The sequence below is a fragment of the Crocodylus porosus genome, unplaced genomic scaffold (genome assembly GCF_001723895.1).
Source record: "Crocodylus porosus isolate Cpor-Errol unplaced genomic scaffold, CroPor_comp1, whole genome shotgun sequence".
NCBI lineage: Eukaryota > Metazoa > Chordata > Crocodylia > Crocodylidae > Crocodylus > Crocodylus porosus.
Genome location: NW_017728931.1, coordinates 46,333,564 through 46,350,103, shown reverse-complemented (window position 1 = coordinate 46,350,103; position 16,540 = coordinate 46,333,564). Strand labels below are relative to the sequence as shown.

Below are 16,540 nucleotides of genomic sequence, written 5' to 3'. Positions count from 1 at the left end.
ATAACTGTCCAAAACATGTTGACAAGACAGGCTACATGTAGCAACCAGGGTCCTAGTTCTGAAAGAAAACTGGTCACATGGAGAAGAATATTCTGAAGCAAAGTATCCAGACAGAGGCTGTCTGACAGCTTCATTCCAGGGGTCAAACAAGAAAAAAAAAAAGCCATTGGGCCTAGACTACATCCTTGGGGCACACACTATTCAACTCATTCTCACACGATAAGTTTTTTGGCTTCTGTCTGATATACTCTAGACCCACAACTTCAGCCCTACAATTCACAAGACAGTAAATATTTTATTCCACAATGAGTATTTAATTTATTCAGACACTAGTTCATCATTCTACTATCAACTGTCTAAAATGTCAGGGACCATTGGTCCCTTCACTGTAGTCTAGTTTTGTACTTCTTGTTGATTGAAATTATAGAACATATTGCCTAACAGATCTGACCCTTCCAGGGACATTTACTGAATCATCTCTGAACTTCATTGGAAGTGCATTTATAACTTTCATTTGCAAAGGAAGGCGCACACAACTCCAGCATACAGACCTTTAATGCAATAGGATCAAGATTGAAATCCCAAACATCTCCAACCGAGTCATCCAATGCATCTTCAATTCTTCTCAGCTGGGATGTGTACTCTTCAAGAAATTTCCCATAATTCTTCAACTGTACTTCAGCATGAATTTCTGCGAACAAAGTAATATTTGTTTAGTAACCACATACTCAGTATACTTGGTACCTTAACAATTCTTTATAAAGAGAAGATTTAATTGAATATGGTGCCCGCCACGTAGCATTTTCTCAGCAAATCGTTTTCAGTTAATAAGGTTGACATCACAAAGTAGCAAACATTACTTAAATTACAATAAGGTTTAAAATATTACTTCCAAGTTTGAAAACAAAGTTACTTTCTAGGAGTAGAAAAATAGCTAACACATAATATAATGTGATACATAAACGAAATGATAAATTTCTGGATTTTTCAAAACCAGCTAAATTACCAGGGATTTCAATTAGAGATAAAGGTACTAAGCAGAGGACATACAGAGAACACAAATTCTAACATCCGTCAGGTGATATTGCACATCAGCTGTAAGACAGATCCTCAACCAGGCACTTATGACTATATTATGGCCTTGAGGCAATGAGTCTCTAAACACTTCTTAGCATTCAGTAGCAACTGCATTAAAAGTAGCTGTACTCTACTGCTTCCTGATAAATTATCAGAAATTTACAGTGTAGGACTGAACTGCCTTAAGTCACCCCCTCAACTCCATGTTTCCATTTTTAAGACGACTGTCCCTTGGATAGATAGGCTGCCACTCAGCATTTAGAGAGTCATATTGCAATATGCATCACCACTTTCAGCTCCAAATAGGGTATTATATTAAGTAATGTTTGGCTTGTCAAGGATCAAGAATATTTGCATTAGCTAGCAAATGAAGTGTGCAAGACAACTTTTTTCTTCTTTTTATCTATTACAATAACCAGAAGCTACCTTTCGTTACTTGTATATGCATTTCTTGCATATTTTGATGTATCCAACACATTCCACTATTATGGAAGTATTTGTCACTGCTCCAAAGTAAAGGCTGACTAAACTTTAATACTTAAAGACTGGACTAAACCTCTATCTTGTGCAAAGTCTACTGCATACCTACGGCTGAAATAAAGCAAAACCACTTTAAATAATTTTGAAGTATTTTGATATTTCTTGAAACTAGAATTACCTAGTCCTAGTTTCACAGAAAAACCAACAATGGAACCTCACTTTAACACAATATCAAGTACCCTGAAAAGTCCCTCACTGTTTATACACTGTTGTAGGTGCTCGCTGCACATTACAATAGGCAGAATGCCACAAAGAAAAGAATCTTTGTCCTGGAGAGTTTATAACCTAGATAAGCAAGTGGTTATTATACAGAACAAATCATACAAGTGAGTAAAATCAGTGACAAAGGATCACTGTACTTGGAACGTACAGTAGATAAGGTTATTTTCTAAAAACCTTTTGGAGAAGGAAGGAGAAGGTACCTGATGTATATTAATTAGGACACTTCTACAGGCATAAAGACATGACTGAATGCATGAGTGGTCAAAGACAATGAGTAGACCACAGAGGTAAGACTAAATTGAAGGAAAAGGTATTAACAGGGGAGAAGAATGTTTCAAAAGTGAACAAGAGAAGCCTAAAATTTATACAGAAGGGCAGAAAGGGATTGCAGAGAAGAAACTTTACAAATACTTTACTCCAACGACCTCCTCCTACCCTCTACTGTACAATCCCATCTGGCAAAGAATTAAGTTGTCAAACTATTCTGCTGGACAAGTATATAAACTTTGATCACACCCCCCCCCCCCACACACCCACCACAGTTTTACTGCTTTCAAAAGGACTATCAGGTGATTAAAGCTTTCAACCATCCACATGACAATGAATTTTGTTCCATGTTCCCAATCCATTATCAGAACACCTCCAGTACTTTCCCAAGCACGAACAGGAAACAGATCATACTGATCACTTCTATAGATGCTATTCAGAACGCTGCAAGCAGCAGTAAAAATCAGCGCACCAGTGTTTCCAACCAACAGTGGAATAAAGCACCAAATAGCAAGTAACACTGGATTTATTTGCAGAGGACAGTACATCACCTACAAAAAACCAAGCACAGAGAGGCTGTAAGAGCCAATATTCCCTACTTGTTTGACTTCTTGGGGAGGAGAGAATGGCTCCTTCTCCTTCCAGAGTGGGAATCAAGAGTAGCTGTTGATGTTTTAGACACCTACAAAACAAAGACTAACAAAAAGGAGGGAACCTCTCAAGCAACAGGGATACGGTAGATACCCCAAACCTCCCCACACTTCAGCAGCTCAGTGATGGGTTTCAAGCAGAGTGCTGATGCTCTAGAGTGCAGGTAGGAAACGGACTGTGGCGAGCGGTACTTTTATTCCAAGTCAGAAAAATTCGTAAGGACCATAATTCTGCAAAACACCAGCGTCAACCTTATGCAAAGTTCTTTGAAATTTTTAATAAAGACTAGTGGACCACGTCTTTTTTTTTTTTTTTATCCATCACCTGAAAGGTTAGGCAGAAATGCCAAGAATATAGTCTTAGCTACAAAAGCAACTGAGTTGCATTAGTAGCTACTGATGGATACGTTAGAGACCTGAAGTTGATGGATAAGAAATGAAAAATTTTAAAGTACGTACTATAGACATTAACTGATAACATTTATCAGCCAGGAAAATGCACAGTTTAAAGCAATAATTAGTACCTGGCTGTGACTAGATCTCTTGCTCATGCAGAGATTATGCATATTTTTTTCCATTTGTACTATTTTATAGCTACAAACAAACATTCAACTTCACAAGACACTGCTATCTATTCAAAAGACTGAGTCAATTTTCTCTCCATTCTTAAAAACTGCAAACATTCAGTAAAGGTATAGAATTCAAAGATTCTTCAAATTCCTTCATAGCCTATATTAAAAACTGGTGGTTGTACTGTTTGGCCTGTGGATCAGTCCACAAAGATTTATGAATGATAAGCGCAGAAATACACATGACACTGATGCTCTACCCCCTTCCTTCCTCCCCAACTGAAGACACTAAAACAGAGAGCAACTAAGGTTAAACAAGCCTCAAAGGCAGGTCTTTCATCCTGCTAACTTTCATCCAGCTGGCTTGGCTTGAGCAAGGCTGAGGCAGAAGCTGATGGTTTCCCAAGGACAAGCTACCGGCTTGCACATGCACGCACCAGGGGCAGCCTGATGGACATCACGTCAACCAGAGTTTCTCTCTGCACCACGCAGCCAACATCCGAGGAGAATTTCCCAAGAAAAGATACTTCCAAACATTTTTGTTTTTTGTGGGGGGTTTGTTGTTTGCCTGTTTCTCTTCTTTTGGTGCCTCCGACAGCTGCAAAACGGGAAACCAACCCCAAAAAGAAAAATAACCCTTCCCCCCCCACGACAGGAAGCTCGCTGACACCCAGCAAAGGACAGACATGTGCTGGGGGACAGCAGGCATCACGCATGTCCCACAACCCCAGGCCGGGGACATACACGTTCACCAGGGGGGCAACCAGCATCACACACCCCGTGACCACCCCTCTCGTCTGGGCAGACGGGGGTGTCCCCGGGGGCAGACACGGGTGCCAATGCAGGAGGCGAGCGAGGCGGCGGACCCCAAGCGAAGCCACCAGCTGTGCCTGAGGGAGACAGCGGGGATGAGGGCGCGGCGGGGGGACGCGAGGGTCCCCGGGAGCGGGGCAGCGTCTCCTCCTTGCAGCAGGTGAAATTGCCCGGCGGCCCCGCCGCAAACCTCCTCTGGTTCCAGCCCTGCCGGGCACGAGGCAAGCCCCCACCCTCGCGCCAGCGGGCAGCGGCTCCTGAGCGGGCACCGGCGCTGCCCCAGGGCAGCATCGCCCGCGCGGGCCCCAACCCGTGCCCGCGGACCCCCCGGCAGCTGCGGCCCCTGCAGCCCGGCCCCGCTCACTCTGGGCGCCGTCGTCGAGGCGGTCGAAGTCCCAGTCCGGCGAGAGGGAGCCGAGCGCCATGGCAGCCCGGGGCGGCGGCGGCAGCCCCTGACTCACCACCACGGGACTTCCTGCCCCGCCCGCAGAGCACGCTGGGAAATGCAGTCCGGCTGCTGGGCACGGGCGCCCGGAGCCCGAGGTCGGCGCCGCAGCGCCCCCGCCCGGCCGCCGCGGGAACTGCTCCTCGGCCCGCCTCACCCGCACAGCGCAGTGTCCCCGACACCCTGGGTGTCTACCCGTGTTGCCAGGTGTACCGTCACCATCACATCTGCAGGATAATGTCAACCCTCGGGTGTCCGATCATTCACAGTAAAAGTGTTAACATGTGCAGCAAAGACAAGGTCTCCGATTTACCCCAAAAACTTTGCCCCTGTCCTTAGACCAACAGGGCTACAACCTGTACCCCTAAAATGTATGATGACTTTGAAACGCAAAACTCTAGAGCTCTTGGTTCAGAGATGATGCCTTTTTATTAGACCGACTAAGAAATTGCCAAAATATTTATATATATATATTTTTTTGGCAATTTCTTGGTCTAATAAAAGGTATCGTCTCTGAACCAAGAGCGTAGAGTTTTTTATTTTTTTTTCACAGATTTAATAGGGGTTGGGGCTGGAAGGGACCTTGCAAGATCCCCCTGCCCAAAGGGCAGGCAGTCAGCAGGGGTCAAAGGATCCCAGCAAGATAAACATCTAAATGCTTCTTGAACTTGTCCAAAGTAGGTGCCTGCACCACCCCTGGGGGGATTCTCTTCCAGACTCTGGGGACTTGCACAGTAAAGATGTTTTTCCTTATGTCCAACCTAAAATGGTCTTTCAGGAGTTTGTGACCATTGGACCCAGTCTTCCCTGATAATTTTTGAGACAGCTAATTGATGCAGTACATGCAAAACCCAAGTCACTCTCAGAGAGCCTTAATTGGCTTTTGGATTTGCTGGCAGCACTCTCTTATGACGGTTTGCCTCGAAAGAAAGAAATGCTTTAACTTTGATAACCCAGTTCTCACTCACTCACTCACTCACTGGTGACTTACAGAGAGGAATATCTGTAAAATGAAGATGACTTATTTGCATACTTATTGGCATCATTTCACAGCATATGATAGTTTTTCAGAAATACAATAATTTTGAGCTTCCAATACCATAATTTCATATTTAAGATCTGGCAACACTGGTTTCAACCTGGTTAGACTCGCTGCCCTCAGTGTAGACTCGCAGCACCCTGGGAAGATGCCAGTGCTGAGCTGTCCCTGGTCTATTTTTTGGCAACAGAAAAATACCCAAATACGGTCTTTGCCTCAGGAAGGCCACCACAGCATGGTTTGAAGGCTATTGAGTCCTGTTTATCTTGTGAATCCTGTTGGCACACCATGAACTGCTAACATTGGTGGCACCCTGTGGTTCCTTTAAAAGGATCTCAAGGCACCCCCTGGCCTCACTAGCCTCATCAGAGCAATGCTCATGCTGCTTCCCCCTACCCTTTCCACCGCCCCCAGCGTGGCAACACCGTGTGCATCAGGGCAGCATCCCCTGGGGCCAGAAGTGGCTTTAAGGGTGAGCAGTTCACAGATATACATGCACACACAGCAGGGTCGCCAAGAATTATTTTTTTAACTGACAACCTACAAGTTTTTACTCATGGCCAGATTTTTTTACTGACACATGTTAAAAGGACTGGGTTCAAATTCAGGTTCTAATGTCAACCATAAGAAAAAGATTAACAAGTTTGGTGATCAGTAGAAAGTTCACAAAAACAAAATTGGGGGGTTGGTAACCCTGCTTGACTGCAGTAATGGTTTTAACCCATGCTTCTACCCATGCCAGGGGCCTTTTAGTCACCCCCTCATCCTGATGGTCCTGACTGCACCCTGCACTTATCCCCAATGGCTGTGCTTCCCCTATTCTGCCCCAGACCCTCAAAGAAGCCTACCTGTGACAGTATTACAGGCAGCCTGGGATTACAGGCAGCCAGCAGCAGCACATGCCTGAGAGAACGCTCCTTACAGAGGCCTGTGATCCCGTTCATTCCCCAGGTGGCACCGTTATGCTCTGTCAGAGCTTCAGTCAAGCTGTGGCTGCTTAGTGTTTTTACTGAAAGCTAAAGTTATTTTTACAGACTTTACTGACAGCCATTTTTAGCCAGATTGTTTTTACTGAGAATCAGGACATTTACTGTCAGTTGGCAATCCTGACATGTGTGAATACACACATGTGGGTCAAGGGGCATTCAATTAGGCTCAGATAGTGCAGGCCTCAGCTTGTTCTCCAGGAGTTCAAAGCCCACTCTGCAAGGGGCAGCGATGATTTTACTAGCAACAGCTCCGAGTGGCAGCAGCCACAACACTTTAGACAGCAGCAGGTACAGAAATAGCCTCGGGACACTTAGCCCTTATTACATTGTAGGTGAGGAGAATGGCCTTCAGAACTGTTTAATTTTTGAGTCATGTCTGGGAAAAAGAGATTTTGCCCTGCATTTCATTCAAAATCTCACGCCTCATTCAAAAGGATATGAACACAGATAGACTGGGGAGAAATAGGTCAAAGCTAATTTAATGTCCAATTATAGGAACAGTAAGAAGGCTTTAAAAATGGGGAGAAAGCTAAAACTAGTTTAGTGTCAGATCACTGCAGAGTAACAGTGTGTCCCTTCTGAACCCTTCCAGATCCTGGACAAATGCCTGCTTTAGTTCATATCATCTCTTAAAGTTCAAAAAATCTTTAAAGTTTGATTGAGCAATACACTGAACATCTCCTAGCTCCTGATTTCTAGCAGGCACCCGTTTAAAGCAAAGGCAGCCGCAGATGTAGGGTATTTCTCAGGAGATACTGAGTATTATTCAGAATTTAGTCCTAATTTATGCTAGATCAGTGGTTCTCAACCTTTTTAGCCTCAAGTCACCCTTATATAACTTTTCTGAATTTAGTGGCACCCCAGGGTGCTGTTCAGATTTATTGAGCTACAATCTAAATTTCAAAAAGTCACAGAGGGCTGCCTTGAGGTTAAAAGATTGAGAAACACTGATCTAGCTAGTGCCAGGGGAGGATAGTGGCCTTAGGACTTCATTTTACTATGCCCTGCTCTTTCTACTGCCTGCCCCCTTCCCATCCCTAATCCAGACCTGAGGGATAAGGGTGGTCCCTGCATCCAGGGCTACTTCCCTGAGGTCATGCATACCAGGAGTAGAGACATCTGCCTCCACAGCCCCTTCTGCTGGCTTTGGGAGCACAAAAGACATGGAGGTGAGCTAGGCTAAAAGGTATGGCTGTGTCTACATGTCCACCCACCCATCGGCTGCAGATCATGCTGCTCAGAGTGTGAGGAAGCCCGCACAGGCATGTCAAAGGGCAGGGGAGGGTAGGAGCAGCCAGGGATGCTGCTGGTCTGTGAGATGCTGTAGCAGGTGTAGGAAAGAATAGTACTTTACTCCTCACCCACTGGCTGGGTGCCATGGCACCCCTCAAGGTATCTCATGGCAACCCAGATGAGAATCTCTCTGCTAGGTATTAATGATTGGGTTCTAAGAACAGATGTGTACATGTAAGCTTCCCTTGAACACTCACACGTATATTCAAACTGGCCGAAATGTATTCACGGCAATCTTTGAAACAAAATATAAATATATTGCATTGTTTCCTTCAACCCTGGAAAGGGGTACATCATCAGAGACAGTTAAAATGCTTTCAAAAGTAATCAGATATTTCATTATCCCCCTATTTCTTTCTCTTTGCAATAATAACAACACAGAAAATCCCCTGGTCTCTGCAAAAGGCGGATGCAAGTAATGCACTTATAAAAGTGGGTGCTGATGTAGGAATCTATTCACATGAACTGACCAGGTAAGGTATATTATGCACCTGGATGTGCAATTTTTTGGTGAGATCTACAAAATCTGCATGCAAAGTGAGCCACAGCCACTATGAACAATAGCCACATTTTGTTTTGTAATTTCCATTAAATAAAAGGCTTGATGCAAACAGTAAATGAAACACAGAAAAGGGGATTTTAATTATTTTTATAATGAAAGAATATATTGGAAGAAAAGATTTTAAGTGATTATCCTAACACAAGAATTAACCAGCTTTAAAAAAAAACCCTGTGAAGCTGCTGTATGTTGCCATTTATGACGCAGATTTTTAAATGAATTATTTATTCCTTTTTAATTTCTTCACTAGGTGGCACTGTTTGTTCAATTACATTAAGTTTGCACTTCAATTTTAAATGCTGCTTGATTTTGCTAACACTTGAGTTTCAGAATTTTCTGTGAAGGTGACTTTGTTTCCAGTGACAGATACTCAAAACTAACCTTGAATGATTAGTGCCCTGCATCAGCTAATCAGTGGTTCTTAACTCTTTTGCTCACCTGAACTTGCTTAGAGATGTTGAGCATTATCCTTTGAAGTTAATTGGAACTATACTTTTTTTGTTTGTACCGCAAACTTTTTATTTGCTGCAAATTTAAGAGGAAGTTGCAGAGATTGATGAAAGATTGATTAATAATTTCAGAACAAATTATAATAAAAATAGAAATGCTGAAATTTTCAAAATATTCTTGGCAATGTGTATATTATTACAGAAAGTTTCCTTCGGGAAATTAGCTATTTTTCTTTCATTTCCATTTTCTTGAGATTTCTAAGTATGTGTGATTTTATGTTGGACTTTTATACGAGCCACGTTAGCATAACTGTGTTCTGCTTTAAATTCCTTGTAAAAGTAGAATGGTAGAAAGTGAGTTGGCATGAATGAGATGAGAAGAGCAAGTCCCATATGCAGTAGATTTAGCATGACACTAATGTCATCAGTTTTCTTAATAGGATTTTTAAGTCACTAGAAGCCTTTGAAGTTATTAGGGTTGAAAACACCAAATACCCTGCAGCATTGTGCCCTAAATTTGTTCAGTATTTGCAGGCAGTACCTGTGACATTTGAAAAAGTGTAGGCAAAACTGGCATGTAACAGTGTGTGCCTGAAGCCATTTTTATAAAGAGCAAGTGAAGAGCTTTCTGGGTAAAATTTCCTCAGTGAAGCGGTACCCATTTACATCAGTAAGAAATATGGTCCAGCATATCTGCATCAAAACAGGTTATGCAATACCTTCCCTGCAGAACATTTACTGCTTGCTACTTTTGACATTTTGAATAAAATACAGTAGAAGGCCTGTCTGATGTTTCCATGGATTCAGAAAGAGGACTCAGGAAGACTGGTTTTGGTTATTCTGTGAAAATGAGTGCATCTTGTTTAACCAAAAAAGCCTTGCCAGCATTGTACTGCAAAGGAAAAGTATTTAGCCTGAAATGAAATTCGACCAAGGTTAGATAAAAGAAAGAATAAAATTAAATAAAATAAGAGCATTTCTAAAACAAGCACTGCAGAGATAAAACAAGAGATACAAGATTCTGGTGAAAACTTGCTTCATAGGCAGAAAAACACGTAAAGCTGCTAGAGTACAACATGTCTTACGTAAAGGTTGTCAAGCAATTAATACAGATCAAGAAGAAAGAGAACAAAGACTTATCTCTAATTAAAAAACAAAACAAAACAAAGCAGGTATTTGTCAGTCTTTAAAACTGGAGAAGGATTTGGTGAATTAGTAATATTCAGAGAGATCTGAGTCTGACATACAACCCCAATTTTCTTCGTATTTATGAAAAGTCTTATTAAGCCTGGCTTACAGCCACAAGAAGCCTTCACAGAGTTGATTTAGTTTATCAATAAATCCAGGACACAATTTTAAAAAGGGACTAAATCCTGAAACATGGTGAGGCCCAGCAAGTTACCCTGATCTTCAGAGTGATATATTCCCATTTCTCAGGACATGGCCTTCCTGCATGACCCTCCGTAGTGCTGTACACATAGTGAAAGTCACTAAACATCTTCCACTGCCCCTGAAGTCAAGGGAAATAGATTATATTCATCAAGATTTGACCCTCTGATAGTGCTGTGATTTTGCATATGTGAACATACTTGTTACTTTTGTGCATGTGGTGGAACATGCATGGGCCAACTCTGCTTAGTGTTTGTATGTTTGTCTACATATGATGAAATATATTAATATAAACGATATAGGTGAAATCCTGCCCCACTGAACACAATAGCAAAACACATGTTGACTCCAGCAGGCCCAGGATTTTTCCCTAAGTTGCCAAGCTTCAAGGCCATCTTTTTAATATATTCAGAAGATAGGGAGGAAAACAAAAGGCTGACTCCTTATTCCATCAGCACAGGGCACAGAAGAGAGCCCTGGATTGCAATCATAGGAGCTGCTGCCGCTGCATGTTCCTGTATTGCCAGAATAGACTTTTCGGCCATTTTCAGATAGATCACTTCATCATTTTCTCAATGGCAGAAACATTAGCATGTGAACTGACTGTGAACTTTTGTAACAGTTCTTGCAATTCTGAATAAATAAGTGCTTCATTGGTCTCTAAAAGGGCATTTCTATGAATACATCATTCAGCTTCATCTCAGAAAAAGTCATAAGAGTGCTGATGCCATCCTTTCATTCCTAATCCCCTCGCTTAACCCCTGTATCCTGTAATTCTTCTCTCCTTGTAGCTCTTTATCACTATTGAAACTAAAGTAAACCTCCATGATTGTCTTTACATCAACAGATAATATACGCCAGCTTCTTGCTGAAGAAAGACACTCATTAATTTCAATTATGTCTTTTCCCCTCTATTACATTGCTCTTTAATAGTCTATGAAGCAAGTGGAAATGCTCCTTTGCCTCAGCATGTATTGAGATGTGTTCTGGACTCCAAAATAAGTAATTAAAGTTGTAGTTATCTACATGTGCACTTGGTTATTGTTAGCAGTGGAGGTTTGCATGCAGTTCAGCCAGAAATGTTACATATTGCTCACCTGGAAATGCCAAACACTGCATTGAAGCCCAAATTTCAGTTCTTAGTTAAGTTACCAAAAATGTGATGTGATTTGTTAGCTATAGTTCTGAACCAAAGAGCTAGGATCTAAAAATGTTGAAATTTTTGGGAAGTTTGAATCCAGACTGAAATGTTGCAGCTCATATCTATTTCTAATGCCAGTCTATATAGAAGTAATTTCCACTTTACTGTTTGGAACTTGTATGTACGTGTATTGATAACAAAAACACATGTACTAATTCCTACTATTAGTTGACTGTGAAATTGTTCCTTTAACTCATGGAGCTGATGCCTGAATTTTTAAGTTGAAGGTATTATTTTAATGCTGCCTCAATGCTTTTGGCTTTCTTTTGCAAGAATAATTGTGTATATTTTAAACAGTTACGTATATAGAGGCTCAGATTGTTACAATAAGATCTGTCAACTGTAAGATAGCTTCTTCAAAAATGCTAATCCTGAAAAACATAAAAAAGCCCCACAAAGATTAATGGCAAGCATTTTGGTACAGCTGCACCTATCTTAAATCAAAATATATTTTTGTACAATTATGTTATGATATTTCAAGATTTTTATTATGCAATCTAAGGAAATGTGCGACAGGAAGACTTTGGCATCTAAATTCTATAAACATCTTTTCAGCTCATTAGAATAAATTTGAGAAGTTATGCACAAAAGTTAACCAATAGCATCAGCACAATAGTCCATATGTTTGAAAATCACGCAATAAGAAAATCTCTGAATTTTTTAATTAATATTCATAATTACTCTACCCTATTCTTTATAAATTTATACTATCACCGAAATGATAGACCTATTCAAACATGTTCTTTATATCCCTGCCATGACAGGCTTTTCATCAATTAGACATACTATTGGACATATTTACTACTTTGCCCAGTCTATTTTTAATATCCCAAATAATGGGAATTCAATTCATTATTCTTGAATATTATTCCATGACCCAATATATCTTGGATAGAATTTTCAAAAGTACCTGAGCAAGTTCCTGAGTATGAGAGTATCATGGAGCATAAGATGTTTAACAAGATTTAGGATCTTTAAGCTATGGTCCCACTCGGAGCACTTTGCAAGAACAGGTACATTTTAAGATGACGGACTACTCTAAGTATGCACAAGCTTATACCAGCAAAAGTGGCTTTATTGTTATAACTTACTCCAGACCCAAATCTATCCCCAAATAAAATATACTGGCAAAAGTGTAGGCTTGCTGATATAAATGTGTCTTTATTTAGGGCTTTTGCTAGCAGCTACTGGTCAGTGATCATGCCTTTTCATAACCCTGACTGACATAGTTGAAAGATGTAGTAGAGACCTGGCCTTAAGGCATAAGCACGTAAGCATTACCATGAAGTGTAGGGATTTACACTTATGTCTTCAAATCTATAGTAATTGTCACACGCAGGTTCTTATTTTGTGTTAAATTAAAGTTAATTGCCACATCTGCAGATAGGCTTTCATGTACTTCCGTGTAAGAGTACACACACTGGTAGTTACTGGGTACACCTACATGTGCACCTGACTGCACAGTTGTTACTGCTCAGTCCTGGTGGTGCACAGGTCTTTTCCAACCCTACTTCACAGTAGCGTCAGCATCACGGTTTGTGTCTGTTGAAGCTACATCATCACAGGAATGAACTACATCACTCCAGCTCACTGCTACAGTGATGCAGTGTCTTGTGTAGACACACCCAGTATGAGGCTACAGACCTGCAGCAAATTCTTGTCTGCATTTAACTCAAGGTAACTTGTTTGTGTGTCCATGACTGTAAGTTGTTAAATCATTTAAGAAGTTTTGAAAATTGCTACCGCTTGTCATGAGAAAGATTTTTTTCTTGACACTGGTCCTTTATTTTCCCTTTCTTAATTCCATTCATATTCCCTGGCAGCACCCTAAATAATTGCTCCACCTCCTTAGGGCACTAAATATTTTGCTCTTAGTGAAATGCATTGTGAATAGACCCCATTTTACCAGCAGTTCACAAGACAGAGTGTGGTTGCTGCAGGCACCATGACTCTGGCAGTACAAGGGAGCTCTGTCATTTTAAAGTGGTGGCATATGCTCACCATCCTCTAGATAGTTCTACTGGTTGGTACAAAAGAGGAAGGACCACAGCCCCACACTTTGCTGTCCAGTTCTGTGAAGAAAGCTTTGCATACATTCCCAAAGCTCCTTTGCAGTGGCAGAACCCTCCCTTTTGCTGGCAGGGTTCAACCTCTTTAACAAGTACAGTTAGACTTCTGCTGATGTCCAGCATTTGGCATATGAAGATGCTCCCTCACCTTCTTGTGACTGCTGTGGTCTCTTCAGTAGCTGGTGGCTTCCCAGGATTCACTTGCCTGTGGCAGCTTAGCCTCTGCGTGGAACTGCTTGGAGCTGCCAGAACTGCACAGGAGTACTTACACTCTGTCAGTTTTTTGTGATTCCCTTATAAACCAGTTCCTTCTACTTCAGAGTTATTTTGGGTGCTTTCCCTTGCATTCCCTCCAAGTTGTTCAGTTTTTATTTTAATCAGGATTGAAGTGAATAACTCTACATGTGGCTACTCAAAAACCTTAACAAAATAACATATGCATGTGCTGAGAGTTTGCTGTTGGAGACTGAGTTTACATAAAACGCTGTGTGCAAATTCACTTCCTATTTCTGTACATCTGGAATGCAAAATGGCAGCTTACCCAAGCATATCTTTCATTGGAAGACTGCCCAGTGCTCATTCAAACCATAGGGATCCTAGTTATGTGGTTGTTACAATTTTCTATTTCTGAGATTGGTAGATTAAAAACCATTAATTTGTTTCTCCAAGTGGTAGAAAGCACAACCTCATATCGTCTGTTGTCTTCTGTCCCACATCCCCTTAATGCTACTGCAGTTTGCAATTCTGTAACAAGGCAAAAAACAAAAGAATAATGTTATATGTGAGTGCTGATCCACAGTTTTTGACTGAATGCAGCTCATTTTCCTAAATGTCCTTTTTTGGGGCCAGGCCCATAGTATTGGGGGTCAATCTCTTGATCATTTCTTCAAACTTTCCCTTCCTTGTGTTTACTGAATCCTGCCTCGTTCGCCCAGCTTGCCATTTAATCTCTCCAGTTTTTCTCTTAATCTGCCCTTTTTTTCCTTCTTTCCCTACATTCTCCTTGTCTCCTTCCTCCTTCCTTTCTGACATGTTCCTTGGTCTTTCTTCATTCATTTTCCCCACACTGCCCTCAAACTGAAGGCATCTTTCAAGACATAAGGAATGAAGGAAAACATACCCCAGTCTTTGAACTGTATGGAGAGGAAAATAATACCTTGTAGAAATAAGGGGGGGCCGCCTTTTCTGGAGTGATTCCAAAGAATTATTTAAATTAAAAAAACAATTAGAAAACATACCTGGAACATGTTTTTATTTAGACCTCATTCACTAACATCCAGATTGTGGAGTTATCATGAGCTCTGAATAGCAGGGACATGCACAGCTGTGCTAGTCAGAAACATACCAAGGAAAGCACTCTCTGAAATTAATCAGAGTGTTACAATTTAGTTTTTGCACTTCTTATATTCCCTGAGGGATATAAGTTGGGAGTGGGTAATAGCATTCAAGCAGTGGCAAGTCTCTTCTCTATACAAAGACTGGGGGTGTATTTTCCATTCCATACAATTTATTACATTACAGACAGCTTGTCTAAGGGGGCTCACAATTACACTTGAAAGACTTTTTTCCATAAACTCTAGATGGGAAAAGATGATTGAAACCACTTTCAGTAAAAAAATGGGCTTGATATTATATTATATTGCTGATTTTTCCTCACTCGCCAATGAGCTCTCAGCTTGGACACTTCTTTTGGCTTTCTTGAAATGGTTCGCAAGTGCCTGTAACAATAGCATGACCAACTTCTCCATGTTCTTCTTTTCTTGCATTTGTTTGACAGGTGCAGGATATGTCTCTGCCTGCCCTGCCGCAGACCTGAGCACACTACTATTCTTAACAGTGATCAAACTGTCTGTATGTTCCCTATTCTCACTGTACCACTCACATACTTTCCCCTCAGATCCCCAGAGCAGTGATCTGTCATTAGTCCCTTTTCCACCTCCTTCTGCCTTACTGGAAGAGTAATCTTTGAAGACTCAGAAAACCTTCATACAGGTTTCCCATCTGCATTGCACCTACCAGGCCAAAATAAAAACGGCCAGGCTTGGTTTATCTTTAAAATCTAGGGGGTTAATAATAGACCTGGTAAGAAAAGTTTGTGAAATGCCATGTCTGTTTTGGAGCAAAGTTTCATTGCTGCCAAAAGCTTCCAACCTCTACTGGTTATTAACATTTCCATTGCTATTCTACTGCATGGTCAAAAATAAAGCCCCTTCCCCCAGGCCTGCCAAATGCAGCATTCAGACAGCATGGGGCCGATTTAACAGCTGGGAGGTTTTTTGTAAAAAAGAAAAGGATGGTTTTGGGGCTGGCTCAGGCTACAGCAGAGCCTGGCTTGGACACCAATAGCGACTATGAATGTGAGGCTGCTCAAACTACAGCAGAGCTTGGCTTGGACACTAAAGGTGCCCATGAATTTGGGGCTGGCACAGACTACAGCAGAGCCTGGCTTGGACACCAATAGTCAGAGCCATCCCTAGGGTACGGCAAATTGGGGCGACTGCCCCAGGCCCAATGCTCCGGGGGCCCCCTGCAGAGCTGTGGCCCCTCCTGCAGGACCCGCCTGGAGCCGGTGCCTCAGCCCCACCTGCAGAAGAAGCACAGAGACCCCCCCCCCACTTTGCAGGGGTGCGCTGGCCCTGCGCGGTGTTAAGGGGGCCGTGCACTGGCTGATTTGCCCTGGACCCCGCACCCTGCTAGGGTTGGCAGTGCCAATAGTGACCGTGAATGTGAGGCTGCTCAAACTACAGCAGAGCCTGGCTTGGACACCAGAGGTGACCGTGCATTTGGGGCTGGTGCAGACTAGGCAGAGCCTGGCTTGGGCATCAACGGTGGCCGTGAATACGTCCCACTTAGCCAGGGGCTGCCCCGGCTCCTTACACGCGACCCCCGAGTCCCTGCATCCTGGTCCTCCTCGGCCAGGTTCCCCAGGGAGGCTGAAGTGCTGCCGCCCCGGGGCGCAGGCCCCTCCA

At 42.3% G+C, this 16,540-nt stretch overlaps 2 protein-coding genes across 3 annotated transcripts in view; one reads left to right on the top strand and one right to left on the bottom strand.

Moving 5' to 3' along the window:
* WASHC4 (WASH complex subunit 4) overlaps positions 1 to 4,606 on the bottom strand; it is a 55,963-nt gene extending 51,357 nt beyond the window's left edge. For both annotated transcript variants that reach the window (XM_019544781.1, XM_019544783.1), the window contains exons 1-2: positions 4,503 to 4,606; positions 552 to 691 (exon numbers count right to left, since the gene is read on the bottom strand). In XM_019544781.1, the coding sequence (XP_019400326.1) occupies positions 552 to 691; positions 4,503 to 4,563 (201 nt within the window). In that variant the 5' untranslated portion in view covers positions 4,564 to 4,606. The remainder of the gene's footprint in view (positions 1 to 551; positions 692 to 4,502) is intronic.
* A 5,382-nt stretch (positions 4,607 to 9,988) lies between these two features.
* ALDH1L2 (aldehyde dehydrogenase 1 family member L2) overlaps positions 9,989 to 16,540 on the top strand; it is a 56,687-nt gene continuing 50,135 nt past the window's right edge. The window contains exon 1 of the mRNA XM_019543897.1: positions 9,989 to 10,084. Coding sequence (XP_019399442.1) covers positions 9,989 to 10,084 — 96 coding nt within the window. The remainder of the gene's footprint in view (positions 10,085 to 16,540) is intronic.